Source organism: Podarcis tiliguerta (genome assembly GCF_965153285.1).
Source record: "Podarcis tiliguerta genome assembly, chromosome: 13".
Taxonomy (NCBI): domain Eukaryota; kingdom Metazoa; phylum Chordata; class Lepidosauria; order Squamata; family Lacertidae; genus Podarcis; species Podarcis tiliguerta.
Window position 1 is genome coordinate 47,454,706 of NC_139546.1, and position 24,613 is coordinate 47,479,318.

At 47.6% G+C, this 24,613-nt stretch overlaps 1 protein-coding gene and 1 long non-coding RNA gene across 4 annotated transcripts in view; one reads left to right on the forward strand and one right to left on the reverse strand.

Annotated features, from left to right (window-relative positions):
* The first annotated feature begins 1,646 nt into the window (after positions 1-1,646).
* On the forward strand, positions 1,647-23,997 carry LOC310663238. 2 transcript variants are annotated; one of them, XR_014504419.1, is made up of 4 exons: positions 1,647-2,608; positions 3,090-3,262; positions 15,436-15,563; positions 23,864-23,997. It is a non-coding gene; the product is annotated as an uncharacterized lncRNA (long non-coding RNA). The 2 variants fall into 2 exon arrangements; XR_014504420.1 differs by lacking the exons at positions 15,436-15,563; positions 23,864-23,997 and adding an exon at positions 3,532-4,003.
* The window catches only part of LOC310662844 (myosin-7), a 44,294-nt gene continuing 43,043 nt past the window's right edge, over positions 23,363-24,613 (reverse strand). Inside the window, exons 39-40 of one of the 2 annotated variants that reach the window (XM_083410012.1) lie at positions 23,652-23,786; positions 23,363-23,530 (exon numbers count right to left, since the gene is read on the reverse strand). In XM_083410012.1, the coding sequence (XP_083266138.1) occupies positions 23,510-23,530; positions 23,652-23,786 (156 nt within the window). In that variant the 3' untranslated portion in view covers positions 23,363-23,509. Of the gene's footprint in view, positions 23,531-23,637; positions 23,787-24,613 lie in introns of both variants that reach the window. The other variant, XM_083410013.1, reaches the window with a different exon arrangement.

Genomic DNA, 24,613 nt, shown 5'->3' on the forward strand with positions numbered 1-24,613 from the left:
GAGGCTCGGTGCTGTCAGTGGCTGATAAGCGTCAGGGAAGTGAGCCGGAATGACAGCATGTTTCACGTCTATGCAAGTGTATGAAGATGCTAGGCCAGGGAGGGAGACAATGCGATGATAAGGAGAAGACTTTGCCAATGGAGAGGAGAGTCTGAGAAAGGAAGGAATCATGTGTTAAAAGTGCCTATCTCTAAAACAAGGGGTTTTTTTTGGGGGGGCACAAGTTCTGCTCATATTATCTGTTTTTTTAAAAAAGATATGTATTTTAAAAAATCAGCAGTTTGCAACAATTATCCATCGATGTTACAATGTAAAAATTAGGAAAGCAGCTAACTATTATGGAAAGACGCTACAGTATTTTCAATTGCCTGCATAAGTTTCCAGCAGACCTTTAAAAACTGAAAAGGAAGGTGCTTGCTGAATGTCTACTGGCATTCCAGACCTCTGGGACGATGACACTAAAGGCTGTACATTAATATAGACCAGAGCTTTCCAAATTTTGCATGTTGCTGGCACACTTCTTAGATTTGCGCCATTTCGCGACACAGTAATTGAGTTTTGCATCGTTTCGCGACACAGTACAGTGGTACCTCGGGTTAAGTACTTAATTCATTCTGGAGGTCCGTTCTTAACCTGAAACTGTTCTTAACCTGAAGCACCACTTTAGCTAATGGGGCCTCCCGCTGCTGCTGCACAATTTCTGTTCTCATCCTGAAGCAAAGTTCTTAACCCGAGGTACTATTTCTGGATTAGTGGAGTCTGTAACCTGAAGCATCTGTAACCTGAAGCATATGTAACCCGAGGTACCACTGCAGTTCAGTTTTAGTAGCAAACCAGAGGTTAAACTAACCCCTTTCCAGTCCTGGGAGGAGTGTGGGGAGCGTTTGTGCGACACGCCGACACACTGCACCCGACACACTAACGTGTCGTGTGACACAGTTTGGAAAGCTCTGCTATAGGTGTTTAATCTAGGAATGACAGATTATTCTTATTGCTGTCATTAGCTGACGTGGCACCTTCCTTCTTCCTTTTTGTTAACATACAGTAGAATAAAACAAATCATACCATCGTAGAATCACGATTGTAGAAAGTGGCTTCACAGTGCTTTCAATGTACAGTATGGCGCACAGTGGCGTAGCGTGGGTTGTCAGCACCCGGGGCAAGGCAAGTAATTTGCGCCCCCTAACCCGGGGCAAGGCAAGTAATTTGCGCCCCCCCCACTGCACTGTCCCTCCCCCAGATAGTCCCTCACTCTCTCTCCGCACCGCACCGCACGCCTGGCACCCTCCCCTCCACAGTGGGCGGCGACCCGGCGGCTCGGATCGGATTCGCACAGCCAGCACTGCAGTGAGAGAGAGTGAGTGAGCCAGGTAGGGGCAGAGAGCTGCGAGTGCGAGCGCCCCCCCCCGATGTTGCGGCCGGTGCGGCCGCCCCCCCTGCACCCCCACGCTACGCCAATGATGGCGCAAACAGGCTCTTACTTAGAGCGCAACTCGTATGATTTTATCACTTATTAGATTTATATACCTCCCTTGCTCAGAAAAACACAGGATGGTATACAGTAGAGTCCTGCTGTGGAGCATCTGTGGCGTGAAAAGCTGCAGGATTTCGGAAGGAATGCACACCGATTGAAAACTGTAAGACGGCCATGAATTTTTGCAGCTGCGATGCATCGCAGTGGGTTGGACTAGATGACCTTTAGTCACCAATTCTACGGTCCTACAATTCTTCGTGTGGCTGCCAATCATCACCGGTGCGCGGACAGGATGTCGCTTGCGAAGGAGGGGTGACGCTCAAAGAATGCCATGGGGGGGGGATGGGAGAGAGGGAAATGTCTGGCTCTGACCTCTGCCCTCCCCTCTAAACCACCCCGGTCACCTTCCCTGACCTTGGGCGGACGGCATGGGGGTTGTTCGAGGGAACGGGGGGGGGGCCTCGGAGGGTGGTCAGAGATGGGGAGCTGGAATTAGCTCTCTCCCTCCACCCCCCCCCCCGGGAACTTCACGCCTTCCCAAGGCCTTTCTGACCAGGGTGCTGATTCTCAGCTGCCATTGTTGACTGGCGTTGATTCTCAGCTGCTATTGTTGACCGGCCGAGGGAGGGATGGGGAATGGGGGACAGGTGCTCGGAGCCAGGATAAGCCCAGGGGTGGGATTAAGCGGCCGGAGGGGGGAGATGGAGGTTTTGGCGAGGTTTGGGGATTAACACCTGTTTTGTTTGTGGCACTAGGATGCTTTCGGATCATTTCCTCGGCCCGCCTCTCTTTTGTCGCAGAGGAGGGTGCAGGAAGCAGTCCGTGCTGGCGTGCAATGGCTGATGGGGGGGAGCCCAAAAGGCCCAGGGAAGTGAGAGCTAAGATGCTTTTCAGGTGGGGGTGGATGGCAGCAGCTGGACTGGGGTGCTGAGTGGGACGGGTGCTGAGCAGGACAAAGGCAGGTGGAGCGCGAGATTGCAGGGCTCAATTTCGTTCTGGCGCATCCGCAGCCCTTTGTATGTCCCGCGGAACTGTGGTGGTGCCTCTGCGACGGCAGAATCTGTTTTTGCCCTAAGGTTCTAGTCCTCATCGCTGGCACGGTTAAAGGAGGGGGCGAGGAAGGTCTTGTGGCCGGTCGGTGGGCCTTAACCATCCTGCAAAGCTCCCCACAGGTTGTAGGAGCAGAATGATTTGTCATTGAATTTATTTACGATTAAACTGCAGTCTATTCCGCTTCGTTCCTTCTGTACACAAGATTCATCTCTTCCTGGTGGATAACTTTATTTATTGTTATTCATTAAATTTGTATACCGCCCCTCACCTGAAGATCTCAGGGCGATTCGGAGAATTAAAAGGCAAAATTAATACGCATAACTTAGACCAGGCAGCCCCAAACTTGGCCCTCCAGATGTTTTGGGACTACAATCCCCATCACCCCTGACCACTGGTCCTGTTAGCTAGGGATAATGGGAGTTGTAGTCCCAAAACATATGGAGGGCCGAGTTTGGGGATGCCTGACTTAGACTGAAAGAAGCCGCATGAGGCATATCCTGGGCTTAAAACAGATATTCTGGCTTCTTCTCAGATTGTATAAATCTTTCTTTTTTAAAATCAGTAGACGTTGTGACTCCCTGACGCAGTATTTTTGTCCTATGACTGCCAGGCACTTTGTCAGATGGCCCTCGAGACTCGGATGCGAGGGAACGGCACACGGCACATGCTCAGAGGTTCTCTGATGAAACTGCTCCCAGTCTGGTTGGCACACTGCATTGGTAACATACAGATCCAGTGAGTATTTGCTTTTGCTTATTTATTTTGCAAGAATTATGGACGGTTTGACTATAACGAAACCTCAGAGTGGTTTACAGAAAGAATAAAGCAATGGGGGGGGTGGAGTTTAAGGCAGAATCTGTTTTTGCCCTAAGGTTCTAGTCCTCATCGCTGGCATTTGAAACATTCAGAAAATATAATTGAAATCAACGATGTGCTAAAGATAATACTAAAGCATGTGTCAACACACTACATGTCCGGATAGACTTTTTTCTTTCTTTCCAAAGGTGCCTTTATTACCTGCGTATTTTCCAATGGATTTTCGATTGTTAGCAAGGTGTCATATACAAGTAAGCTTATTTTCTGTTTTCCATTCTTCCTTTTTCCTTTTATATTTCCATCTTCTCTAATTACATTGGCCAGAGAATCAATGCCCAATACAAAAAAAAATGGGGAAAGGGGGCAGCCTTGTCTTGTACCTCGGGCTGGTGTTCTTCGTTCTGTTATACCATCGTTCACTACAATGGATGGGTAAAAGGTAAAGGACCCCTGGACGGTTAAGTCCAGTCAAAGGCGACTATGGGGTTGCAGCGCTCATCTCGCTTTCAGGACGAGCGAGCCAGTGTTTGTCCACAGACAGCTTTCCAGGTCATGTGGCCAGCAGGACTAAACCGCTTCTGGTGTAACGGGACACCGTGATGGAAACCAGAGCACACAGAAACATCGTTTACCTTCCTGCCGCAGTGGTACCTATTTATCTAGTTGGCATGCTAGGTTGGCAGGAGTTGGGACAGAGCAACAGGAGCTCACGCTGTCGTGGGGATTCTAACTGCCGACCTTCTGATTGGCAAGCCCAAGAGGCTCAGTGGCTTAGACCACAGCGCCACCCGCGCCCCTAAATGGACTACAATGGATAGTCTTGCCTAAAACAACTGTGTTTTTAAGCAGAGCACAAAAAGAGCGCAGTGAAGGCGAATTTCTGTTGTCAACAGGCAGGGAGTTCCAACGAGTGGGATAATGCAGTTCGTTTGCACTTCTTTTGTCCCTTGTGGCAAGGGCAAGAAAGGATCATGTGACCTGGAACATGTGACCCCATGTTACCAATACAACATGAAGCCACATGCTTTTCACAAGAAGACAGCAAATGACTCAGACCAAAGTCACCTTCATTACTTTGAGCGAGAACAAGATGCTGTTGGTTCCCATTTTCTGCTCATTTTCTGTATCACCCAAGTGCCAACCGCACTGGCCTGTTGATTTTTCAAATGTTACAAACTTTGGCCAAGCCTGGAGTTCTGCTGAACATGCAGAGAGACTTTGCATGTGTGTATCTTTAGTAACTATCACCCCCTCTCCAAAAAATTGGCTATTACGAGTAATCCCAGAGTAATCTGCAGTAGAATTACAGGCACAATAAACAAAGCGACTAGCAAAACAATAAATAGTGGCATACTGTAGGGTTGCTATACATCTGGAATTTCCCAGACATAGCTGGTATTCAGCCCTTGCAAATAAAGCTCAACAACTTAATAACTTTTGTGTCTGGATTTTCACTTTTGAAATATGGCAACCCTACCTAAGGAGAGCCTGCTGGAAGAGTTAATTATGGCCCATCTAGACATAGCGACTGGCACATTCGCAGGGAAACCAAAATGCTTGTTTACAAAGCTATTGTACCACCAACCTTCCTGTATGCTTGTGAAACATGCACCACTTATAAACGCATCTCCAACTCCTTGAAAGATTCCATCAACGGAGTTTCCGAAAAATTTTACACATCACTTGGGAAGACAGGCGAACTAATATCAGTGTACTGGAAGAAGCAAAGATCACCAGTGTCAAAGCAATGATTCTTCAACGTCAACTTCGCTGGACTGGTCATGTTGTGCGGATGCCTGATTATCGTCTTCCAAAGCAACTACTATATTCCAAACTTAAAAAGGGGAAGCATAATGCTGATGGTCAATAAAAGAGGTTTAAAGACTCTCAAGGCAAATCTAAAAAAATGTAGTATAAACACTGACAATTGGGAAACACTGGCCTGCGAGCGCTCCAGTCGGAGAACAGCCTTTACCAAAGGTGTCATGGGCTTTGAAGACGCTTGAACTCAGGACGAAAGGGAGAAACATGCTAAGAGGAAGGCACGTTTGGCAAACCCTCACCGTTATCAACTCTCATCTGGAAACCTGCATCCCCACCGTGGAAGGACGTGTGGATCCAGAATTGGCCTCCACAGTCACTTATGGACTCACTGTTAAAACCGTGTTCAGGGAAGACAATCTTACTCAGCTACGAGTGAAAGCCAGAGAAAGCTTTTTTTAAAAAAAAAACAAGTTTCCCCAATACAATGCATGCTTGCATGTTGTTTTCAGAAATAGATGACCAAGTTTTGCTTTGTCTCCTTGTGTTGCAAGTTCCGGGAGTGGGAAGGGAAGGGAATCTGCTTAAAAATTAAACAGGGAAACGTTTGCATTTTTATGCACACTGTTTCACATTTCTGCACTCTTTTTTCGGATGGAGAACAGCATTGCAAAATCCATTTCGAATGAGAGCTGCGGTTTTGTTTAATGAATTGCTCTGGGAAGTGTGGAGTGGGCAGTTTGAATTTCTCCCCAACCCCCGACATCCCTATCGGAGACCTACAGGCCGCTTCTGTGGTCTGTCTGGACAGGTGCGTGAGAGGAATGTGAAAAAGCCACAACAACACGGGATGAGCCTACTCTGGGGCCATCTAGCCCAGACTCTTCTCTTCACAGTGGCTGACCACATGCCTATTGGAAACCCGCAAGCAGAATTTGAACACAAGAGCCTTCTCCCCTCCTGTGGTTTCCAGCACTACTGGCATTCAGAAGCATTGCTGCCTCTGACCGTAGTCATCAATAGCCCTCTCCTCCATGAATTTCTCCAATCCTATTTTAAAGCCAAAGGGACACGGGTGGCGCTTTGGGTTAAACCACAGAGCCTAGGACTTGCTGATCAGAAGGTCGGCGGTTCAAATCCCCGCGACAGGGTGAGCTCCCGTTGTTCAGTCCCTGTTCCTGCCAACCTAGCAGTTCAAAAGCACGTCAAAGTGCAAGTAGATAAATAGGTACCACTCCGGCGGGAAGGTAAACGGCATTTCCATACGCTGCTCTGGTTCGCCAGAAGCGGCTTAGTCATGCTGGCCACATGACCCGGAAGCTGTACGCTGGCTCCCTCGGCCAGTAAAGCGAGATGAGCGCCGCAACCCCAGAGTCGGCCACGACTGGACCTGATGGTCAGGGGTCCCTTTACCTTTATTTTAAAGTCATCCAAGTTTGTGGCCATCTCTTCCTCCTGCAGGAGGGAGTTCCACAGTTACGGGCTGCATAGTTTTCCTTCCACCTGTCCTGAGTCTTCCAAAATGTAGCTTTGCTGGACGCCACCAAGTTCTAATATTGTGAGAGAGGAATTTCATTTCATTTCGTATTTTATTTTTATGCTGCTCATCTCACTGGGTTGCCCCAGCCACTCTAGGCAGCTTCAAACAAATCAAAACATCTAACATTAAACATCTAACACAGTAAAACATCTAACATTTTCCAACAGGAAAGCCCAAAATAACTTTTGTAAAAAAAAAAGCACACAAAAAACCCCCCAGAAGCTTTTCTTTTGGAAATTATAGGGACAGAACTACCTAAATTCTATAGAAATTTATTCATGTACTGTGTGCTACTACAGTAACAAGAATGCTACTTGCCCCAAAATGGAAACAACAGAAGTCCCAGCAAAGGAAGAATGGATACAAAAACTTATGGAATATGTGGAAATGGTGAAACTTCCTGGAAGAATAGGAAATCAAGATAACAAACGTTTTATAAAAGAATGGAAATGGTTTGTTGAATATTTACAGATGAATTGTAAACCGATAAAAATATTGGCAGGATTATTGTAATAACCTGCAGATTCATAAAAGTATATATTGAAAGTAGATAATTAAAGGAACAAATTAAATGAATTTGGGTATGCATGAAATATTAAAAAAAAATTAAGGAACTGCAGCAAGATGGGGAAGGAAGTCAAACTGCGAAATGTTAAATCAATTGTGAAACTAATGAAATGTATAAACTTGAAAAAGTATGAATAAAAACATAAAAAAGAAAGGTAAAGGTAAAGGTACCCCTGCCCGTACGGGCCAGTCTTGACAGACTCTAGGGTTGTCGCCCATCTCACTCAAAGAGGCCGGGGGCCAGCGCTGTTCGGAGACACTTCCGGTTACGTGGCCAGCGTGACATCGCTGCTCTGGCGAGCCAGAGCCGCACACGGAAACGCCGTTTACCTTCCCACCAGTAAGCGGCCCCTATTTATCTACTTGCACCCGGGAGTGCTTTCGAACTGCTAGGTGGGCAGGCGCTGGGACCAAACAACGGGAGCGCACCCCGCCGCGGGGATTCGAACCGCCGACCTTTCGATCGGCAAGCCCTAGGCACTGAGGCTTTTAACCACAGCGCCAGGAAAGTCCCAAATGTCGTAACCGTCTCTCCCTCGCAGGGATGTCGCTCTAGCAAAATCATAGCTGTCTGCCGACGTCTGTCTCTTTTAGTTGGGATATTTGGGGGTTTGGGGGGGGTTTGAAACTGAGAGAGCCACACGTCAGTTGGGGGTTGGATGTGGGGAGCAAGGGGTGGGAGGCTGGGATCCTTGCTGTCGGTATCTGGGAGTGCTGCATTCCCTGTCTCTGGCAAATCTCTCTCTTCACACCCAGCTGCTGTTGACAGCTTTCCAGCCTTGGCTCGCTTTCTGGAATCCTGGTCTTTTTATATCGAGACAAAAAGAAGAAGGGGATAGCTTATGGGGTGGGTGGCTGCAGTGGGGGGGGGGAGAAGAGTTAATTATCTTGAGGCCTTTGTCTCTCCTCCTGCGCTAGCGAAAAAGCATCCGCAGGAGAGAGGCTGGTGGAATTGAATCTGGCCCGGTTCCCCGAACATAATGTCCACTTAGTTGGTATAAAGTGGTGATACCCAAACAAGAGGGCAACTGTTATCCGGGAAGAGGTGTGAGATTCCGGGGATTTGGAGAGGGGGGCACACACACGCACAAAGAGGGTGTCGGTGCAGAGATGCATCTGCGCAACCCAAGCCTAATGTCATCTGCAACAGAATTTGGGTTGAGTTGACCTCACTGCCGCCGAAACTGTGCCCTGTCCCCTGCTATGGGGAATTAGCTCTCACCAAGCCGTCTCTAAAAAGTAGAGACATCACCTTGCCAACAAAGGTCCGTATAGTAAAAGCTATGGTTTTCCCAGTAGTGATGTATGGAAGTGAGAGCTGGACCATAAAGAAGGCTGATCGCCGAAGAATGGATGCATTTGAATTCTGGTGCTGGAGGAGACCCTTGAGAGTCCCATGGACTGCAAGAAGATCAAACCTCTCCATTCTGAAGGAAATCAGCCCTGAGTGCTCACTGGAAGGACAGATCCTGAAGCTGAGGCTCCAAGACTTTGGCCACCTCATGAGAAGAGAAGACTCCCTGGAAAAGACCCTGATGTTGGGAAAGATGGAGGGCACAAGGAGAAGGGGACGACAGAGGACGAGATGGTGGGACAGTGTTCTCGAAGCTACCAGTTTGACCCAACTGCGGGAGGCAGTGGAAGACAGGAGTGCCTGGCGTGCTCTGGTCCATGGCGTCACGAAGAGTCGGACATGACTAAACAACAACAACAAGAGCCATCTCTCTGGCCCCTTCTGTCCTGAGCCCCCAAACCCACAACTCTGGTCCCTCCTCTGTTCCTCCAATCTGGCCCTCAGCCCCCCAACCTCATAAACTCAGTTCCTTTGCTAGGAAGAGGCAACCTCTTATCTCTGAACCAGAAGGCTCGGTTGCCCCTTCGTGCTCTAGCGGTGCCCCACAACCATCCTCAAGCCCTGACAAGTATCCCCCCAAATAACCCCACACAGTCTGCATTGAGATACATCAGGGCTCCTCCAACATCCCACCTTTATCCCAGTTCTGCTGATCTCTTTTACCAGACCCTCCAAGTGTCCCTAATTTCCAGGGACAGCCCCAGATTTAAAGAAGCCGTCCTGGTTTCTCAGTTGATCCCGGAATGTCCCGCTTTTCCTTTGGACGTCCCTATTTTCACCGGAGAAATGTTGGAGGGTATGGAGTTAGGCGAACCCCCCCCCCCCCCAGCCAAGGAGATAAGTAACTAGACAACTTTTAGAAGACATCTGAAGGCAGCCCTGTACAGTCATACCTCAGGTTACAGATGCTTCAGGTTGCGGTTTTTTGGGTTATGGATACGCCGAAACTCGGAAGTACTGGAACGGGTTACTTCCGGGTTTCAGCGGTCGCACATGCGCAGAAGTGCTAAATCGCTCTTTGCGCATGCGCAGAAGTGCTAAATCTCAACCTGCACGGGTTGCGAACGTGCCTCATGTTCACAACCTGAGTGTCCACTGTATAGGGAAGGTTCTTTTTTAATGTCTAATGTTTTATTACGTTTTTATATATGTTGGAAGCCACCCAGAGTGGCTGGGGCAACTCAGTCAGATCGGTGGGACACATTATTATTATTATTATTATTATTATTATTATTATTATTATTATTATAAAATAGGACGTCCCTATTTTCAATGGAGAAATGTTGGAGGGTATGTCAACGGCTATGGTTAGAGGCAGCAATGCTTCTGAATACCACTTGCTGGAAACTGTAGAAAGTGAAAAATATATACCTTTAGGTGCCAGGCAAAAAACGTTCCTCTTTAACTAGTCCTTTGGCTGATTGACATCCAACCAACGCCCTTTTAAAATGTGTCGGGTAGGTGTGGGATTGTTGGGTTGTTCTTGTTTTTATTATGCGCTTTATTCTGTTGCGATTCTATCTTGTGAACCCCTGAGACCTGCGGGTATAGGGTGGTATACAAATTTAATTAAAATTTTAAAAATGCTCTTCTGCCCGGGTCCCGCTTGCAGGTTTCCCGTGGGCATCTAGGTTAAGGTTACCTGATTTTTTTTTTTTCAATGAATCCGGGGACACTTTTCAACTTCCTACTAAATAGATGGATTTTCTCAGGGGACTGATTTGTAAATCCAGGGACTGTCCCAGGGAAACGGGGATGTCTGGCAACCTCAATCTAGTCAGCAAGAACGGGATCCTGGTCTCGATGGGTCATGGGTTTCTGATCCAGCCGGGCTCTTCTGGTTTTCCTCTCATCCCTCGCATCAGCTTGCCTGACGCCTTCTAAGCCAGGCCCCATACCCGCAAGAGACGAGGGTCAGCAGGGGGCTGGGCGAGAGAGACAATTGTCTTTCGGAGGGAGGAGTGGAGGACGGGGGGTGGGTGGGTAGGTTGCCCTTGTTTTAATTCTCAGATTTAGAGCACCTGCTAGACCCAAAGACTCTGAGAACATCATGGCACGGCTGGGCGAGGCAAACACAAATCGTTTTGAAACTTTGCAACTATAGGTATCAAATGCGCCAGACTTGCCGCCTAGAGAGCTCCGGCAGTTGCCCCTGGGGCCCAGAACACCGCAAGAGATAGCAAAGGGCACTTAAGAACACATTCCTGAGGAAGGAGTCACACATATAGGGGAGGAAGAGAAAATAATATGTCTTAGGAAGGTGGAAACTAAGTGGGCACGAGCTCAGGTTATGAGTTTTGTAAAGGGGGGGGTCCTCCACACTTTTCACCTTGCTCCCCTTTCCAGCTGGTAAGACTTGGAAGGGACCCCAAGAGTCGTCTACTCCAGGGGTCCCCAAACTAAGGCCCGTGGGACGGATAAGGCCCGAGCGACCCGTTTATCCGGCCCACGGCGACCCCTGCTACCCGCTGCCACCGCTCGCTCTCACCAGCGCTGCGTTGCGCAGCTGCCCACTTCCAGGTCGGAGGAGCACCGGAAATAGCTTGTGTGCATGCGCAAGGGTTATTTCCGGTGCACATCTGGGTCGGAGGAGGCTGTGCACATGCACACAAGCTATTTCCGGTACTCCTCCGACCTGGATATGTGCCAGAAATAGCGTGTGCACACACGTATGGGCACACGCTCCCCTGCCCTCTGGCCCGCCGCGTGATCGGCGATGGAGACACTGGCCCGAGGCGCGGTAAGTTTGCTGAGCCCTGGTCTAACCCAACCCCCTGCAATTCAGGAATCTCAGCTAAAGTGCCCATGGCAGATGGCCACCTATCCTCTGCTTAAAAACCTCTAAGGAAAGTTAACCTCTGGGGGAAACTTTGGAAAAGTGACTTGAAGTTTACAGTGTGTTGTTCTTTGAAGGAGAACTACCTGAAAATGATTCACAGATGGTATAGGCTTGCTAAGATGTATGAGAGAGAATCAGATAAGTGTGGGAGATGCAAAGAGGCGGAAGGAACGTTCTTTCATATGTGGGAGGACTTGCAAAAGGGTAAAAGAGTATTGGGAAATGATCCATAACGAATTGAAAAACATGTTTTAAAGTACTTTAAAAACAACAACCAGAGTTCTATCTGTTGGGGATAACTCAGACTGAAATCCCCAGGTGTCAAAAAAAGGTTTATGTATGCCACTACTGCGGCCCATGTTTTGTTAGCCCAAAATTGGAAAACGGGCGAGGTCCCAACTAAAGAAGAATGGCAACTTAAGTTGACAGAATGCGCACAACTCGCAGACTTAACATAGAGAATGAGAGGACAAGAAGAACATACGTTTAGAGAAGATTGGAAAACGTTTATTGAATATATGGGAAATAGCTGTGTCCAGCTGAAAACGCCGGTAGCATTAAGATAAATTCAACAGTTTTGATGGATACAATAATGGAATACTGAATGGTATGGTTTTTGTAAAACATGCTGGGATTTATGATATGTAAAATGAACCATGGAAAGAGAAGAAGGCAAGTCACTGATATCTTAAGGAGGTAAAAACGATATCTTAAGTTGCAAAACAGAAAACTTAATCAAAATTATATACAAAAACAAAACAAAACCCTACAAGGAAGCAGAGTCCAACACTTCCCAAGGGTTGAACAGCTCTTGCCACCCAAAAGTTCTTCCTGATGTTTAGTCAGAATCTCCTTTCTTGCCATTTGAAGCCCTTGGTTCGAGTCCTGCCCTCTGGAGCGGGAGAAAACAAGCTCGCTCCATCTTTGTTGCAAAAGTGCAGAGCATGTTTTAAGTTGTTTTTATATGCAATGACGGCAGCAAGAATATTATTGGCACAAAAATGGAAGCAAGAAGAGTTACCGACGAAAGAAGAATGGCAGGTGAAATTAATGGACTATGCAGAATGAGATAAATTAACAGGAAGGATTCAAAACCTGCGGGACCAGAGATTCTAAGAAGACTGGAATAAATATTTGAACTATTTGAAAAGCAATTGTAATTAACAGATTACGCTAGTAGGACTGCAAGAAGTTCTGTAAGGAGGACTACTCGAAATATTGCAAGAAAGACTATGGAGAGAGTTATTAGTTAATGATAATTAAAAGCAATAGAGAAATTAATGTTAAATGATTGTTGGAAATGATATGTTTAAAAAACCCTATAAAAAGCAAAAGTGCAGAGCAAGGGTTATTATTTATGTGCAAAGTAAGTACTGTATTTTGTAGAGAAATACCGTATTTTTCGCTCTATAAGACGCACCAGACCACAAGACGCACCTAGTTTTTGGAGGAGGAAAACAAGAAAAAAAAATATTCTGAATCTCAGAAGCCAGAACAGCGAGAGGGATCGCTGTGCAGTGAAAGCAGCGATCCCTCTTCCTGTTCTGGCTTCTGGGATAGCTGCACAACCTGCATTCGCTCCATAAGACGCGCACACATTTCCCCTTACTTTTTAGGAGGGAAAAAGTGAGTCTTATAGAGCAAAAAATACGGTAAATAAACTGACAAAACAAGATGGGAGTCATAGGATTCCATGGGGCTGAACCAGTTCGGAGCTGGTGCAGATTAATAGGCAGAGGACATTGCTCCCCACTTTTCTTCCAGCTCACAGCTGTCTCCTGCCCCTCCCTCCCCACGACCTAAGACCCTCCCCTCACCAGCCAGGGCCCCATCCCCTCCTCTGTCAGATTAATCCCAAGCAAGAAGAGGCAACGGGATATTGAGTTCTGGAGCCCTCAGACCACCAGGTACTTTTGCATACTAGAAATGTACCAAGCTGTACATTTGGGTTGGGCTGGGCTGGGGAGGCGCAGAGATTTCCTTTTCTGTAAATGTATTTTTATTTCCTTGTGTAACGTATACAAAACCGCAGATGGAAATCGAAAGATGAGAGGCAAAACTATAAAGTAGAATGAGTTGTGCCTGGGTTAAATTTGGAACAAGTGCAAGTAAAGAATATCGGCATGATTTGATTGTCAAGCGTAGATCCAATTTTTCTGGGCTTGTGATGAGGTTTGCCTTGAAAATGATGGTTCCTCTGCATGTGTAATAAAAGGAATGCCAAATGATATAAAAAGTGTCCTGTCGAAATCTCAAATTATGAGTCGTTTTCTCCATTATTGCTATATTCCAGAGCGATTGGTAAGATTCTGGGTTGTTTTCCATTGAGTTGCAATGACTATTTGAGTTGCCGAGACCATATACAAGACCAATTCTTTTGACAATATATCTGTATTGAACTTAGTTGCATTCATCTTGGACCACGGCGTGGAGATTTTCTATTGGGGAAAAGAGGCATTTCGGTGCAAAGAGGGAATATTTTGGGTTCCCTTTGTTTTCCATTCCCCACAAGATGCTCAGCTTGCCCGCGAGAGAGAGACAGAGAGAAATAAGAGCTGGTGTATGACGCTTGCAAGAAGAGGCAAGCTTTGGAGCTACACAGAGCAGTTTATCACTCGGGCCAGGAAGATAGCTCCATTCCCGGTTGTCTATAGGCACTTTAAGAGAGCAACAACGCCGGTTAAGGTGATGGTGCTGGGAGATTCAGATTCATTATCCTGTTGGTGCTGATCAATGTTTTAATGCACTTTTAAGTGGACATTAAACGTGTGTTGTGATTAGGCTGTTATCTTTCTGCCTGAAGTTAATGATGTCTGCATTTATAACCAAGGTGTCTTCCTGGGGAGCTGCTTGGAGGCAGTTTTGAACAGGGACTTCCCCGACAGCTCCCTCCCACCGGGTATGATACAATACGCTACGATGATACGATAACCTTTATTGTCATTGTCCCATACAGAGCAACGAAATTGAAAAATCTACATCAGACATTCAAAAACCAACAAGCATGCTATCCCAGCCTGGTTAGCCCCCTAAAAACTCTGATACCCCATTTTTAAATACAGTGGTGCCTCGCAAGACGAAATTAATTCGTTCTGCGAGTTTTTTCGTCTTGTGAATTTTTCGTCTTGCGAAGCATGCTTTCCCATAGGAAATGCATTGACGGTTTCCCATAGGAATGCATTGACGGTTTTAAGAAAAAGGCGCAAGACGTTCTCGTCTTGCGAAGCAAGCCCATAGGGAAATTCGTCTTGCGAAGCAACTCAAAAAACAAAAAACTATTTTGTCTTGCGAATTTTTCGTCTTGCGAGGTACCACTGTACAATATTCTCCCATATAGACTCCTTAAAGGTAAAGGTAAAGGGACCCCTGACCATTAGGTCTAGTCATGGCCGACTCTGGGGTTGCGACGCTCATCTCGCTTTATTGGCCAGCATGACTAAGTCGCTTCTGGAGAACTAGAGCAGTGCAAGGAAATGCTGTTTACCTTCCCGCCAGAGCGGTACCTATTTATCTACTTGCACTGGTGTGCTTTCGAACTGCTAGGTTGGCAGGAGCAGGGACCGAGCAACGGGAGCTCACCCCGTCGTGGGGATTCGAACCGCCGACCTTCTGATTGGCAAGTCCTAGGCTCCTTACATTGTGTTTAAAACCAAAATCGCATTTGGGTAGAAACTGTTTCTCAGGCGGCTAGTCCTAGTCTTTATAACCCTGGACCTTCTTCCAGAAGGCAGAAGCTGAAAGAGATCATTTCCGCGCTGTCCTGCAGCTTTCTTATGGCACCTGGAAGCATAGATTTGATCCAAGGTGGGAAGAGTGCATCCAGTTATTCTCTCTGCAGTCTTTACAACCCTGGACAGCATTGTTTTTTACCTGACCCTGCAGCTCCCAAGCCACACACACAGACCATAAGTCCCTTAACAAAAACCGTAGAGTTGGAAGGGACCCCGCGAGTCATCCAGTCCAACCCCCTGCTACCTGAGAGGGTGGAGGAAGCAAGAGAAGGCCTGTCCCTCATTGTTGACTTTTGTCAGGTGGAGGTAAAGATGGCAGCATCGGTGAGGGAAAACCAGGCCACACAGCTGTTCGGCAAGACCAAGGAACCGCCCGCGTCCCCACAGCACCCTGAAGGAGTACGACAGACACTGCTTGGATGGCTGAGGTAAGTCCAGGAGTTAATCCCAACCTCCAGGAACCAGAACGTTACCCAGCATCCACCATATGGATTAAGCCAGTCTGTGGTCCCTTCTCTTAGCAGTGGAACTGGCCGATGGGCCCCATGTCCATTGATAAAAAATAATATGCAAGAAGAGCAGGTTCATACCAAACGCCCCTCTAGCCTAGCATCCTGCTCCCAAAAGAGGTCAATAATAATAATAAATAATAATAAATTTTATTTATACCCCGCCCTCCCCAGCCTAGACCGAGCTAACACCCAATATAAAAACAAATTGATTGAAACACAAATTAAAAACAAGATTAAAATACAACATTAAAACATTAAAATACAGCCTTATTTCAATGGAAACTCAAACCAAAAACTTTACGGGGGATGAAAATGTCAAGTCTTCACCAAGGCTAAGGTCAGCCAGGTCCGTCCGTCCCCCCCCCAAGGAAGTTCATCAATAGGAAACTGCTTTATGCAGAGTCCATCGAGCTCAGCACTGCTTACACTGGCTGGCAGCCACTTGCGAGGGTTTCAGGCCGGGAAATCACCCAGACCTACCAGGAGGTGCCATTGGGGACCTTCGCTGTGCAAGGCAGATATCCCACCACAGAGCTTACAGGCCTAAGCCAGCTGTGAAGATGTTGGAGGCCTCTTTTATGTTTATTATTCACGATATCGAGCTCAGGGTTGCCCTGCCTCTTGACACGGAGCTGGGAAATGAGATACTTCTCTTTGTTGCAGAGTCCCAGGCAGCCTGAAATATTGCAGGCTCCGAATGACACGAATGGAATCTTTGAGTCCGAAGGGACCCCGAGGGTCATCCAGTCCAACCCCCTGCACTGGAGGAATCTCAGTGGGACAGGTAGGCAGTGGGACAGGTACGCGCCTGTGTATGAGAGGGGGTTGTTTTGGGGGTAGGGGGGTAAGGCTGTGATTTAAGGGCGCGTGGAGTCCTTCTCACACCGCCCTTCCCCAAGCTGCTTTGCAAGGCTGGAATCTGATCAGATCCCCCTTGGAAAATGCACCCCGCCTTCATGTGTAGCTTGGCTCGCTCGCTCGAGCTGCGCGGAGCACTTTGCTCGCCATTTTGTTTCTCGGAGCGAAGAGCCCAAAGGCACCCCTTCTCCCTTGCAGAAACAGGGCTGCTCCAGGATGTGAGGAATTGCCTGGGCATTTTCCCAGAGAGGAATATTTCAGTGCAAATTTCCGTAGCTGTTTCAGGAAGTCAGATCGACTTGCCCAGGAATGGCCTCGCCGTGGGTGTTTTTTTTTTTGTTGTTGTTAAAAACAATATCTATCAATAGCCCCCTTCTAATCCTCCCGAGTCTATTTTAATAGTGCTGACCTATTTTAATCAGTTTAATCAAGGGATCCGGCGTAAGACAGCCTAATCTATACATCTGCGTGCTTTCATCTCTTCTAATCTCCCTGAATATTGGGCTTAATGCCTCTGATCCCTTTTAGGCACCTACCAGCCTGGCCTAATCTCATTTGCACATATGCATATTTTAATCTGCCTTTTGTTCACCAGCTGACACCCCCTCGCCTTTCCTTTTGCATCCCAAACAAATTTTTCGATGGGAATTTTCTGCTGGGTGTGAAACAGGATGGCAAGTCTCATTTTCATGTAGGGGAAAACCTCCAGTCCTCTCTCCTGAGACTCCCCAGATCAGGATTTTCCCAGACAGTCAGTGAGGCTAGCTTATTCCATTATTCAGTTTATTCCTTCAATCTGATTGATTGATTGATTGTCATTTGGATCGATTAAAGGGGGGGATGTCCTGGATTAACCAAGCAGCTGCCTTTTATTTCTATTTTCATGGTTTCAATTCTCAGCACAAACAAAAATATATAGATACAAACGTCGCAAACCTTACAGGAACAGTACAGATAGCTACGATACTTGACAAGCTTAGTGTCTGATTTTTTAAAAAGAAAAGTGTGAATTGTTTTGAATGCAAATGTTTGAAAGAGCTGTGAGTAGCAGTGCCTGTCTTAACATAATGTGTCTTCTAAGAGGGTGCCTGTTTTTTGTTCATATCAGGGTCCTGCTAGATCAAAGGTCGCGTTTTTCTTTTCACTGGGGCAGATCGGATGCCTCCTGGATGCACACAAGCGGGGTCCTCCCCTGCTGTTGCACCCCTGAAACTGAAATTCAGAGGTAAAAAGGGACCCCTGACCATTAGGTCCAGTCGCGGCCGACTCTGGGGTTGCGGCACTCATCTCGTTTTATTGGCCGAGGGAGCCGGCGTACCGCTTCCGGGTCATGTGGCCAGCATGACTAAGCCGCTTCTGGCGAACCAGAGCAGCGCACGGAAATGCCGTTTACCTTCCCGCCGGAGTGGTACCTATTTATCTACTTGCCCTTTGACGTGCTTTCGTACTGCTAGGTAGCAGGAGCAGGGACCGAGCAACAGGAGCTCACCCCGTCGCGGGGATTCGAACCGCCAACCTTCTGATCGGCAAGTCCTAGGCTCTGTGGTTTAACCCACAGCGCCACCCTCGTCCTACAGACAATTCAGAGGTACACTGTGTCTAAACATGGAAGTTCTTCTAGCTAGCTATCATGGATAACAGCCATCAGCACACCTGTAGTCCGTGAATTTGCCTAATCCCCTTCAAAAGACGCCCATGCTAGCACTCACCACCAGCTTCATGTGGCAGGCAGTTCCGCAAGTTAATTCTGTCTGTGTGTGTGTGTAAAGCAACCGCTTTGTCGGTCCTGAATCTACTGCCACCAAACTTTACAGCAAGATCAGCTATGGTGAGAGGAGGGTGGCAGGGACTTCTGTGTTCATTCTGCTGTGAATACCTGCAGATTTCACTGACTAATTAAGCTGATTACAAATGGTACAATCAACCCACTAAGGGTGGGGAACCTTTGGCCTTTCAGGTATTCCTGAACTACAACTCCCATCGACCCTGGCCATTGGCCATGCTTGCTGGGGCTGATGGGAGTTGTAGTTCGGCAACGTATGAAAGGTAAACATCCATTATGACTGTGGCGAGAGAGAACTGTAGTCCACCCCTCACAGAGCTCCAATTCCCAGCATCCTTAACAAACTATAGCTCCCAGGATTCTTGGGTGGGGGGAAGCTGTGTGCTTTAAATGTATGGCATGGATGTATCCGAAACTGGTGTATATTGGAGAACAGAAGTGCGCATAAATGTCCCTCTCCACCCAGACTGCGTTGGAAGGTGGTGGTGTTCTTCACTGAGTTTTTTAAGCAGAAGGCGCGCCTTGCAGAGGATTTCCTGTGTTGGCCAACAAGGCTAGGCTAAACGGCCTTTGAGACCCTTCCACCTCTGTGATTTGGCGAAAGGCTATATCTGCTGTCACAAGGCTGGCACCAATCTATTATTTATCTGTGCTTTGGATACAGCATGGGACTTATAGGCTTTCTGCACAAAGGGCTGTGACTTGGGGGCAAAGCACCGCAGGAATCACAGGCGCAGGTTTATAGCTGGGGTGGGGTGCTTGTGGGTCTCTGGGTGTCGCTGGGGTGCAGATCTCATTGGCCCACTGCTCCCGCCTGAAGCTCTGAGAACCGAAGCTCCGAGAGGAACGCCGGGCTGCTTGAAAGCGCTTTTGCAAAGGGCTTTTGCAAAGCCCCGCAGCTGCTGTTTTCGGAGGCTCAATCAGGAATGCCAAACTGCTTGGAAGTGCTTTTGCCAAAGGGCTTCCTGGCAGCCCCGCCAGGCTCCTGCGTGAGCCTCCCTAGCTCAAAGAGGAATGCTGGGCTGAGCAGGATTTAACCCCCGTTAATCAGCTGACAAGTAGGGATTAAATCTGGGATGCTTGGGATGCTGAGGACCAAAGCACCAGGTATCCCCCTAAGAGCAGGAGAGGGGCTTTTGCAGAGTTTAGTTTCGCTTTCGACTGTCCCCAGGGGGGCTCATCTGGCATCTTCATTACATATCTTTAGGCGCCAGGCGTAAACTTTTCTCTCTAACCAGACCTTTGGCTGATTAACATTCTATGGCCGTTTAATTGTGCTTGCAGATTGTTTCTGTTTTATTATGTACTTTGCATTCTCATTTTCTGTTATTGTGATACGAACCACTCTGTGACCCTAGAGGAGCAGTACACAATTTTTAAAATAATAATAATGTCTGCGGCCTCTTCTCAGCCGGCCTGTTTCCTGCTAGATTCCACCCTGTCCTCAGCTGACATCAGCTGGTGGGTGGGTGTAATTTGGGGAGAAATGCCTTGTGGGCCAAACGGGGTGTCCTGGAAGGCCAAGACTGGCCTTCAGAACCCTGCTCTAGACCAGAGGTTGGCAACCTAAGGCCCATGGGCCGGAAGCAGCCCATGAGCTGCCCCCAAACTGAGCCGCCTTCTTGGCGAGTCCCCCCACGCTGCGCTAAACCGGCACGCAGGGACTCTTCCGTGGCTCCGGAAATCGCTTCTGTGCATGTTATGCACTGAGTTGAATAGGATCCAAATGCAGCAGTCTGATTGGTCCTAGAACAATAGGATCCAAAATGCAGCAGTCTGATTGGTCCTAGAACAATGCAGCGGTATGATTGGTCGGCAGGAGCCACCCAATCCAGCTCCAGGTGGAAGTGAATCCGCAACCTGATAGGCCTACAGGAGAATCCAGGAATTAGCCAATCAGGTGCAGCCCATTGTGTAAATAATGTATATATAGCAGATATTTTGGGGGAATTTCATTCCTCACTACTATGAGCTGAATAGAGCATGAAATCCACACTCAACTCTGAGTATATTTCAGCGCAGAAGTGATTTCCGGCGCCACAGATGTGATTTCTGGCGTCGTGCTGCACTAGTCCGGCCCACGGAAGTTCTCTGCAGGAGTGATCCGGTCCATGCCCAGTAAGCCTTGCCGACACCTGCTCTAGACATTCAAATAGTGCACCTGAAATTATCAGTTATCTGATTCTTACCCACCTTTTGCTTTAAGGTCCCAGAGTTACAGTCCAGAGCTTAAAACAATTGCAAAGAAAATCTAAATCTTAGATATCCAAGTCCAGGGAGGGTAAAGAATATGAGACTATATAATGATGCAAAACACACCACTTGGAAGAGGGGATTCCACAATTTAGGGGCTGCCACAATTCTACCGTTAGATCTTTTTAAATTTCTGCATTATTCTTTTTTACTTGCTTGTACAGTGGTACCTCGGGTTAAGTACTTAATTCGTTCTGGAGGTCCGTTCTTAACCTGAAACTGTTCTTAACCTGAAGCACCACTTTAGCTAATGGGGCCTCCTGCTGCTGCCACGCCGCCAGAGCACGATTTCTGTTCTCATCCTGAAGCAAAGTTCTTAACCCAAGGTACTATTTCTGGGTTAGCGGAGTCTGTAACCTGAAGCGTATGTAACCTGAGGTACCACTGTAAATCAATTCAGGACTTTTTAGTGACACACAACACACAAATCTAATCGAAAATCGAAAGCTGAGCCTCAGAGTCAGAGTTATAACCAATGTTAGTGCCCCACTGAGTAAATCCACTAAAAAAAATGAACATGACTAAGGTCCGTTGATTCCAATGGGTCTAACTTTGAGTAGAATTCAGGCCACATTCGTGCTATACATTTAAAGCGCTATGATACCACTTTAAACTGTCATGGCTCTCCCCCCCCCCCATAATTCTGGGAACTGTAGTTTGTTAAGGGTGCTAAGAGCAGCTTGGAGACCCCTCATTGCCTTCACAGAGCTAAAGTTCCCAGAGTCCCCTAGGAAGAGGGGTTGATCGTTAAACCACTTTGCTAATTGCAGCTCTAGGAGGGGAAGAGGCCCCCCAACAAACTACAGCCCCTTTAACAAACTACAGCGCCCGGAATTCTGTATGGTGTGATTGTGACCCTGTTGTTGTTGTTTAGTCGTGTCCGACGCTTCGTGACCCCATGGACCAGAGCACACCAGGCACTCCTGTCTTCCACTGCCTCCCGCAGTTTGGTCAAACTCATGCTGGTAGCTTCGAGAACACTGTCCCACCACCTCATCCTCTGTCGTCCCCTTCTCCTTGTGCCCACCATCTTTCCCAACATCAGGGTCTTTTTCCAGGGAGTCTTCTCTTCTCATGAGGTGGCCAAAGTCTTGGAGCTTCAGCTTCAGGATCTGTCCTTCCAGTGAGCACTCAGGGCTGATTTCCTTCAGAATGGAGAGGTTTGATCTTCTTGCAGTCTATGGGACTCTCAAGAGTCTCCTCCAGCACCAGAATTCAAAAGCATCGCTTTAGCAAATCTCTCTTCCTTACAAGGAAAGAGATTAGGCCCAATTAGCCAGTAACAGGTGAAAGCCACAAGGTGGCAGCCGTTGTTCAGGAAGGGGCTTGAGATACTGCCAGGAAACTGGGCAAAAAACGCCAACTCTGGATACTTTGGACAAAAGGGAACTTTGCCTTTTACTGTGAATTTGGTGCTTCTGCATCAGTGGAGAGGCAGGCTCCGCCAGGGAGAAGGGGTTGGTCGAAGGTGCTGTCCTGAGAGGACCAGGGCTGCAACAGAGAGGGCGTCTCCAGGCTGCATTTTGCATGGAGAGATTCAGACACATTTCCGGAAACTCGGGTTTGCACAATTAAGATGGATTTAAGGGCTCTGTCCCCCTAGTGCCACAAATCCTCTTAAAAAGAGAGAGGGCTTCTTGCAGTTATGGGAACATACGTTGGAAAGTGTGGGGGGAACAAATGATGGATGGGAATACATATAAATACCCCGCAAACAGATCAGAAGCAACACTCAGTAAAAACCGGAAAGCCTGACAGCTGTGTAAGCTTTGTGCAAGAAAAAAAACAGGAGGAATGGGGTATAAACAGGTCATCTGGATGAGCCCAGAGATTTTCTCTTTTCCTCAGGGCACAGATCTTCACCCCCTTGTACTCTGGGGAAACCCAACCAGATGAGCGGGGTACAATTATTATTATTATTATTATTATTATTATTATTATTATTATTATTATTATTATTATTAAGCAGCAATGCACCTTTCGTGCCACTAAATGCTTAGTAAAATCATGATTATTCCTTATAATTCTGATGTTTAGGCTATGAGTGCCATTGTTTCTGAAGCCCAAACAATACCACACACACACAAAAACCCAGGCAGTACCATCATGTTTAGGGAGAACCGCAAATTTGCAGAAGGACAACAGAAAATCTTTAGGGGGGGGGACTACTAAAGAGGAAGTAATCCCTAAAAAGAAAAACTCAGGGAGGACTGGGCAGACTTTGTGGCCACTAATAACCAAATATCTGCTGGGAAATGAAGCAAAAAGAAAACCAGGGGAAGAGTGAATGGAATGGTGTTTCCGGGGAAGGGCGGCGGAGCTCAGCTGGTTGGAGGACAGAGCTGGAGCACTTCATGCTGCAACATTTTATTGCAGCTCGCAGTTTGGTTTTATTTAAGTGATCTTGCAGCACCACCCTGAAAGGCTCCTCTAGCTCTAGCGCAGTGATTTAGCAAAACGCCTTCTCTCTTGGCTTGCCTCCAGCAACTGGCATTCATTCGCATGTACAGTGGTACCTCGGGTTAAGTACTTAATTTGTTCCGGAGGTCCGTTCTTAACCTGAAACTGTTCTTAACCTGAAGCACCACTTTAGGTAATGGAGCCTCCCGCTGCTGCCGCACTGCCGGAGCACGATTTCTGTTCTCATCCAGAAGCAAAGTTCTGGATGCACTATTTCTGGGTTAGTGGAGCCTGTAACCTGAAGCATATGTAACCTGAAGCGTATGTAACCCGAGGTACCACTGTAGCCTGCAAGCCTTCATATCATATACCACTCTGGCAAACAGCCCCTGACACGTACGGAGACACACGGAACGCAATAGCTGTTTGATAGCCTTTATTCTACATTTCGGGGGCTGTGCTGATATACAGAGCGGGGGGGGGAAGCGTCCTCCACTGCCTTTCAGGTGTGGAGCTGGGGGCACACGTGTGATTCGAGGATGGGGGGGCGTCAGATCTTCAAAAGGAGTTACTCCTCGTTCAGACCTTTCTGCAAGGGGACAGGGAGAGAGGAAGAAGGAGGAGTCAGCTGAGAAATGCAGATATCAGGTGGGAAGAAACTGAAATTATAAGAGTTGGAGAGGAGCGATAACGCACCAGAGGTTTCTCACCTTTGCCCCGATATCACGGCTCTTGGCCCTCAGCTTGTTGACTTGGGACTCGGCGATGTCCGCCCGCTCCTCGGCCTCATCCAGCTCATGCTGAACCTTCCGGAACTTGGCCAGGTTGCTGTTGGCCTGCTCCTCCTGCATTAGTGGGGCAGAGAAAGAGATGGGGTGAAATCACAATGGGGTGGTGTATTGAAGCTAGTTCGTCCTGCCAGGGGGCATCGAACGAAGCCGAATGTTGGGAGATGCGAGGCAAAACGAAAGAACCTTCTTCGCACGGTGCAGACTGCGGAACTCCCTGCCACAAGGGGTTAGCAGAGGCCAACAACTTGGATGGCTTTAGAAGAGAACTGGACAGTATTGCCAGCTGCTGGAATCGCAGGTAACCTGTCCCTGCAGGTTGCTGGATGGGGAGAAAGAGGGAGGGAAAGGGATGGAAGGGGAGGCCCCGCCCCATTTTCCTCCAGCTCCGCCCACTGTTGTCATAGCCACTTCCAATACGCAGCCCCTGACACATTATCCTCAAAGGAATTCAGCCCTCAACAGGGAAATAAAAATGTTGCCCACCCTGGTCCTACAGTAAAGACCTTTAGACGAGCCTCACTCCTCCTTTATGCCAGAACTTTGAGACAGACATCAAATGAGGAGCAGGGCCTTATTGGCATGGGCGCCCCTAGAATGGGATTTCCTCCTCTGGAAAGATTGTTAAAAACCACCTCTGTCCTGACCAACTAACAGAAACAAAACAAAAACCTCTTTCCTTTTTTTTCCTTTTCTCCCCCCAGCAGGCATTAAAGCAGGTGACGGTTGATTTTAACAGTCTGGCTGTTTTTAATCTTGTCATTTTACATCCTGCTGACATGTGGTTTTATTTGATTTTACGCCGCTTACAAGTTCTGATTCTAATGGAATTGGATATTGGATTTTCATTTGCTTCTGTTGTCATTTTTTTTCCATTCGGCTGC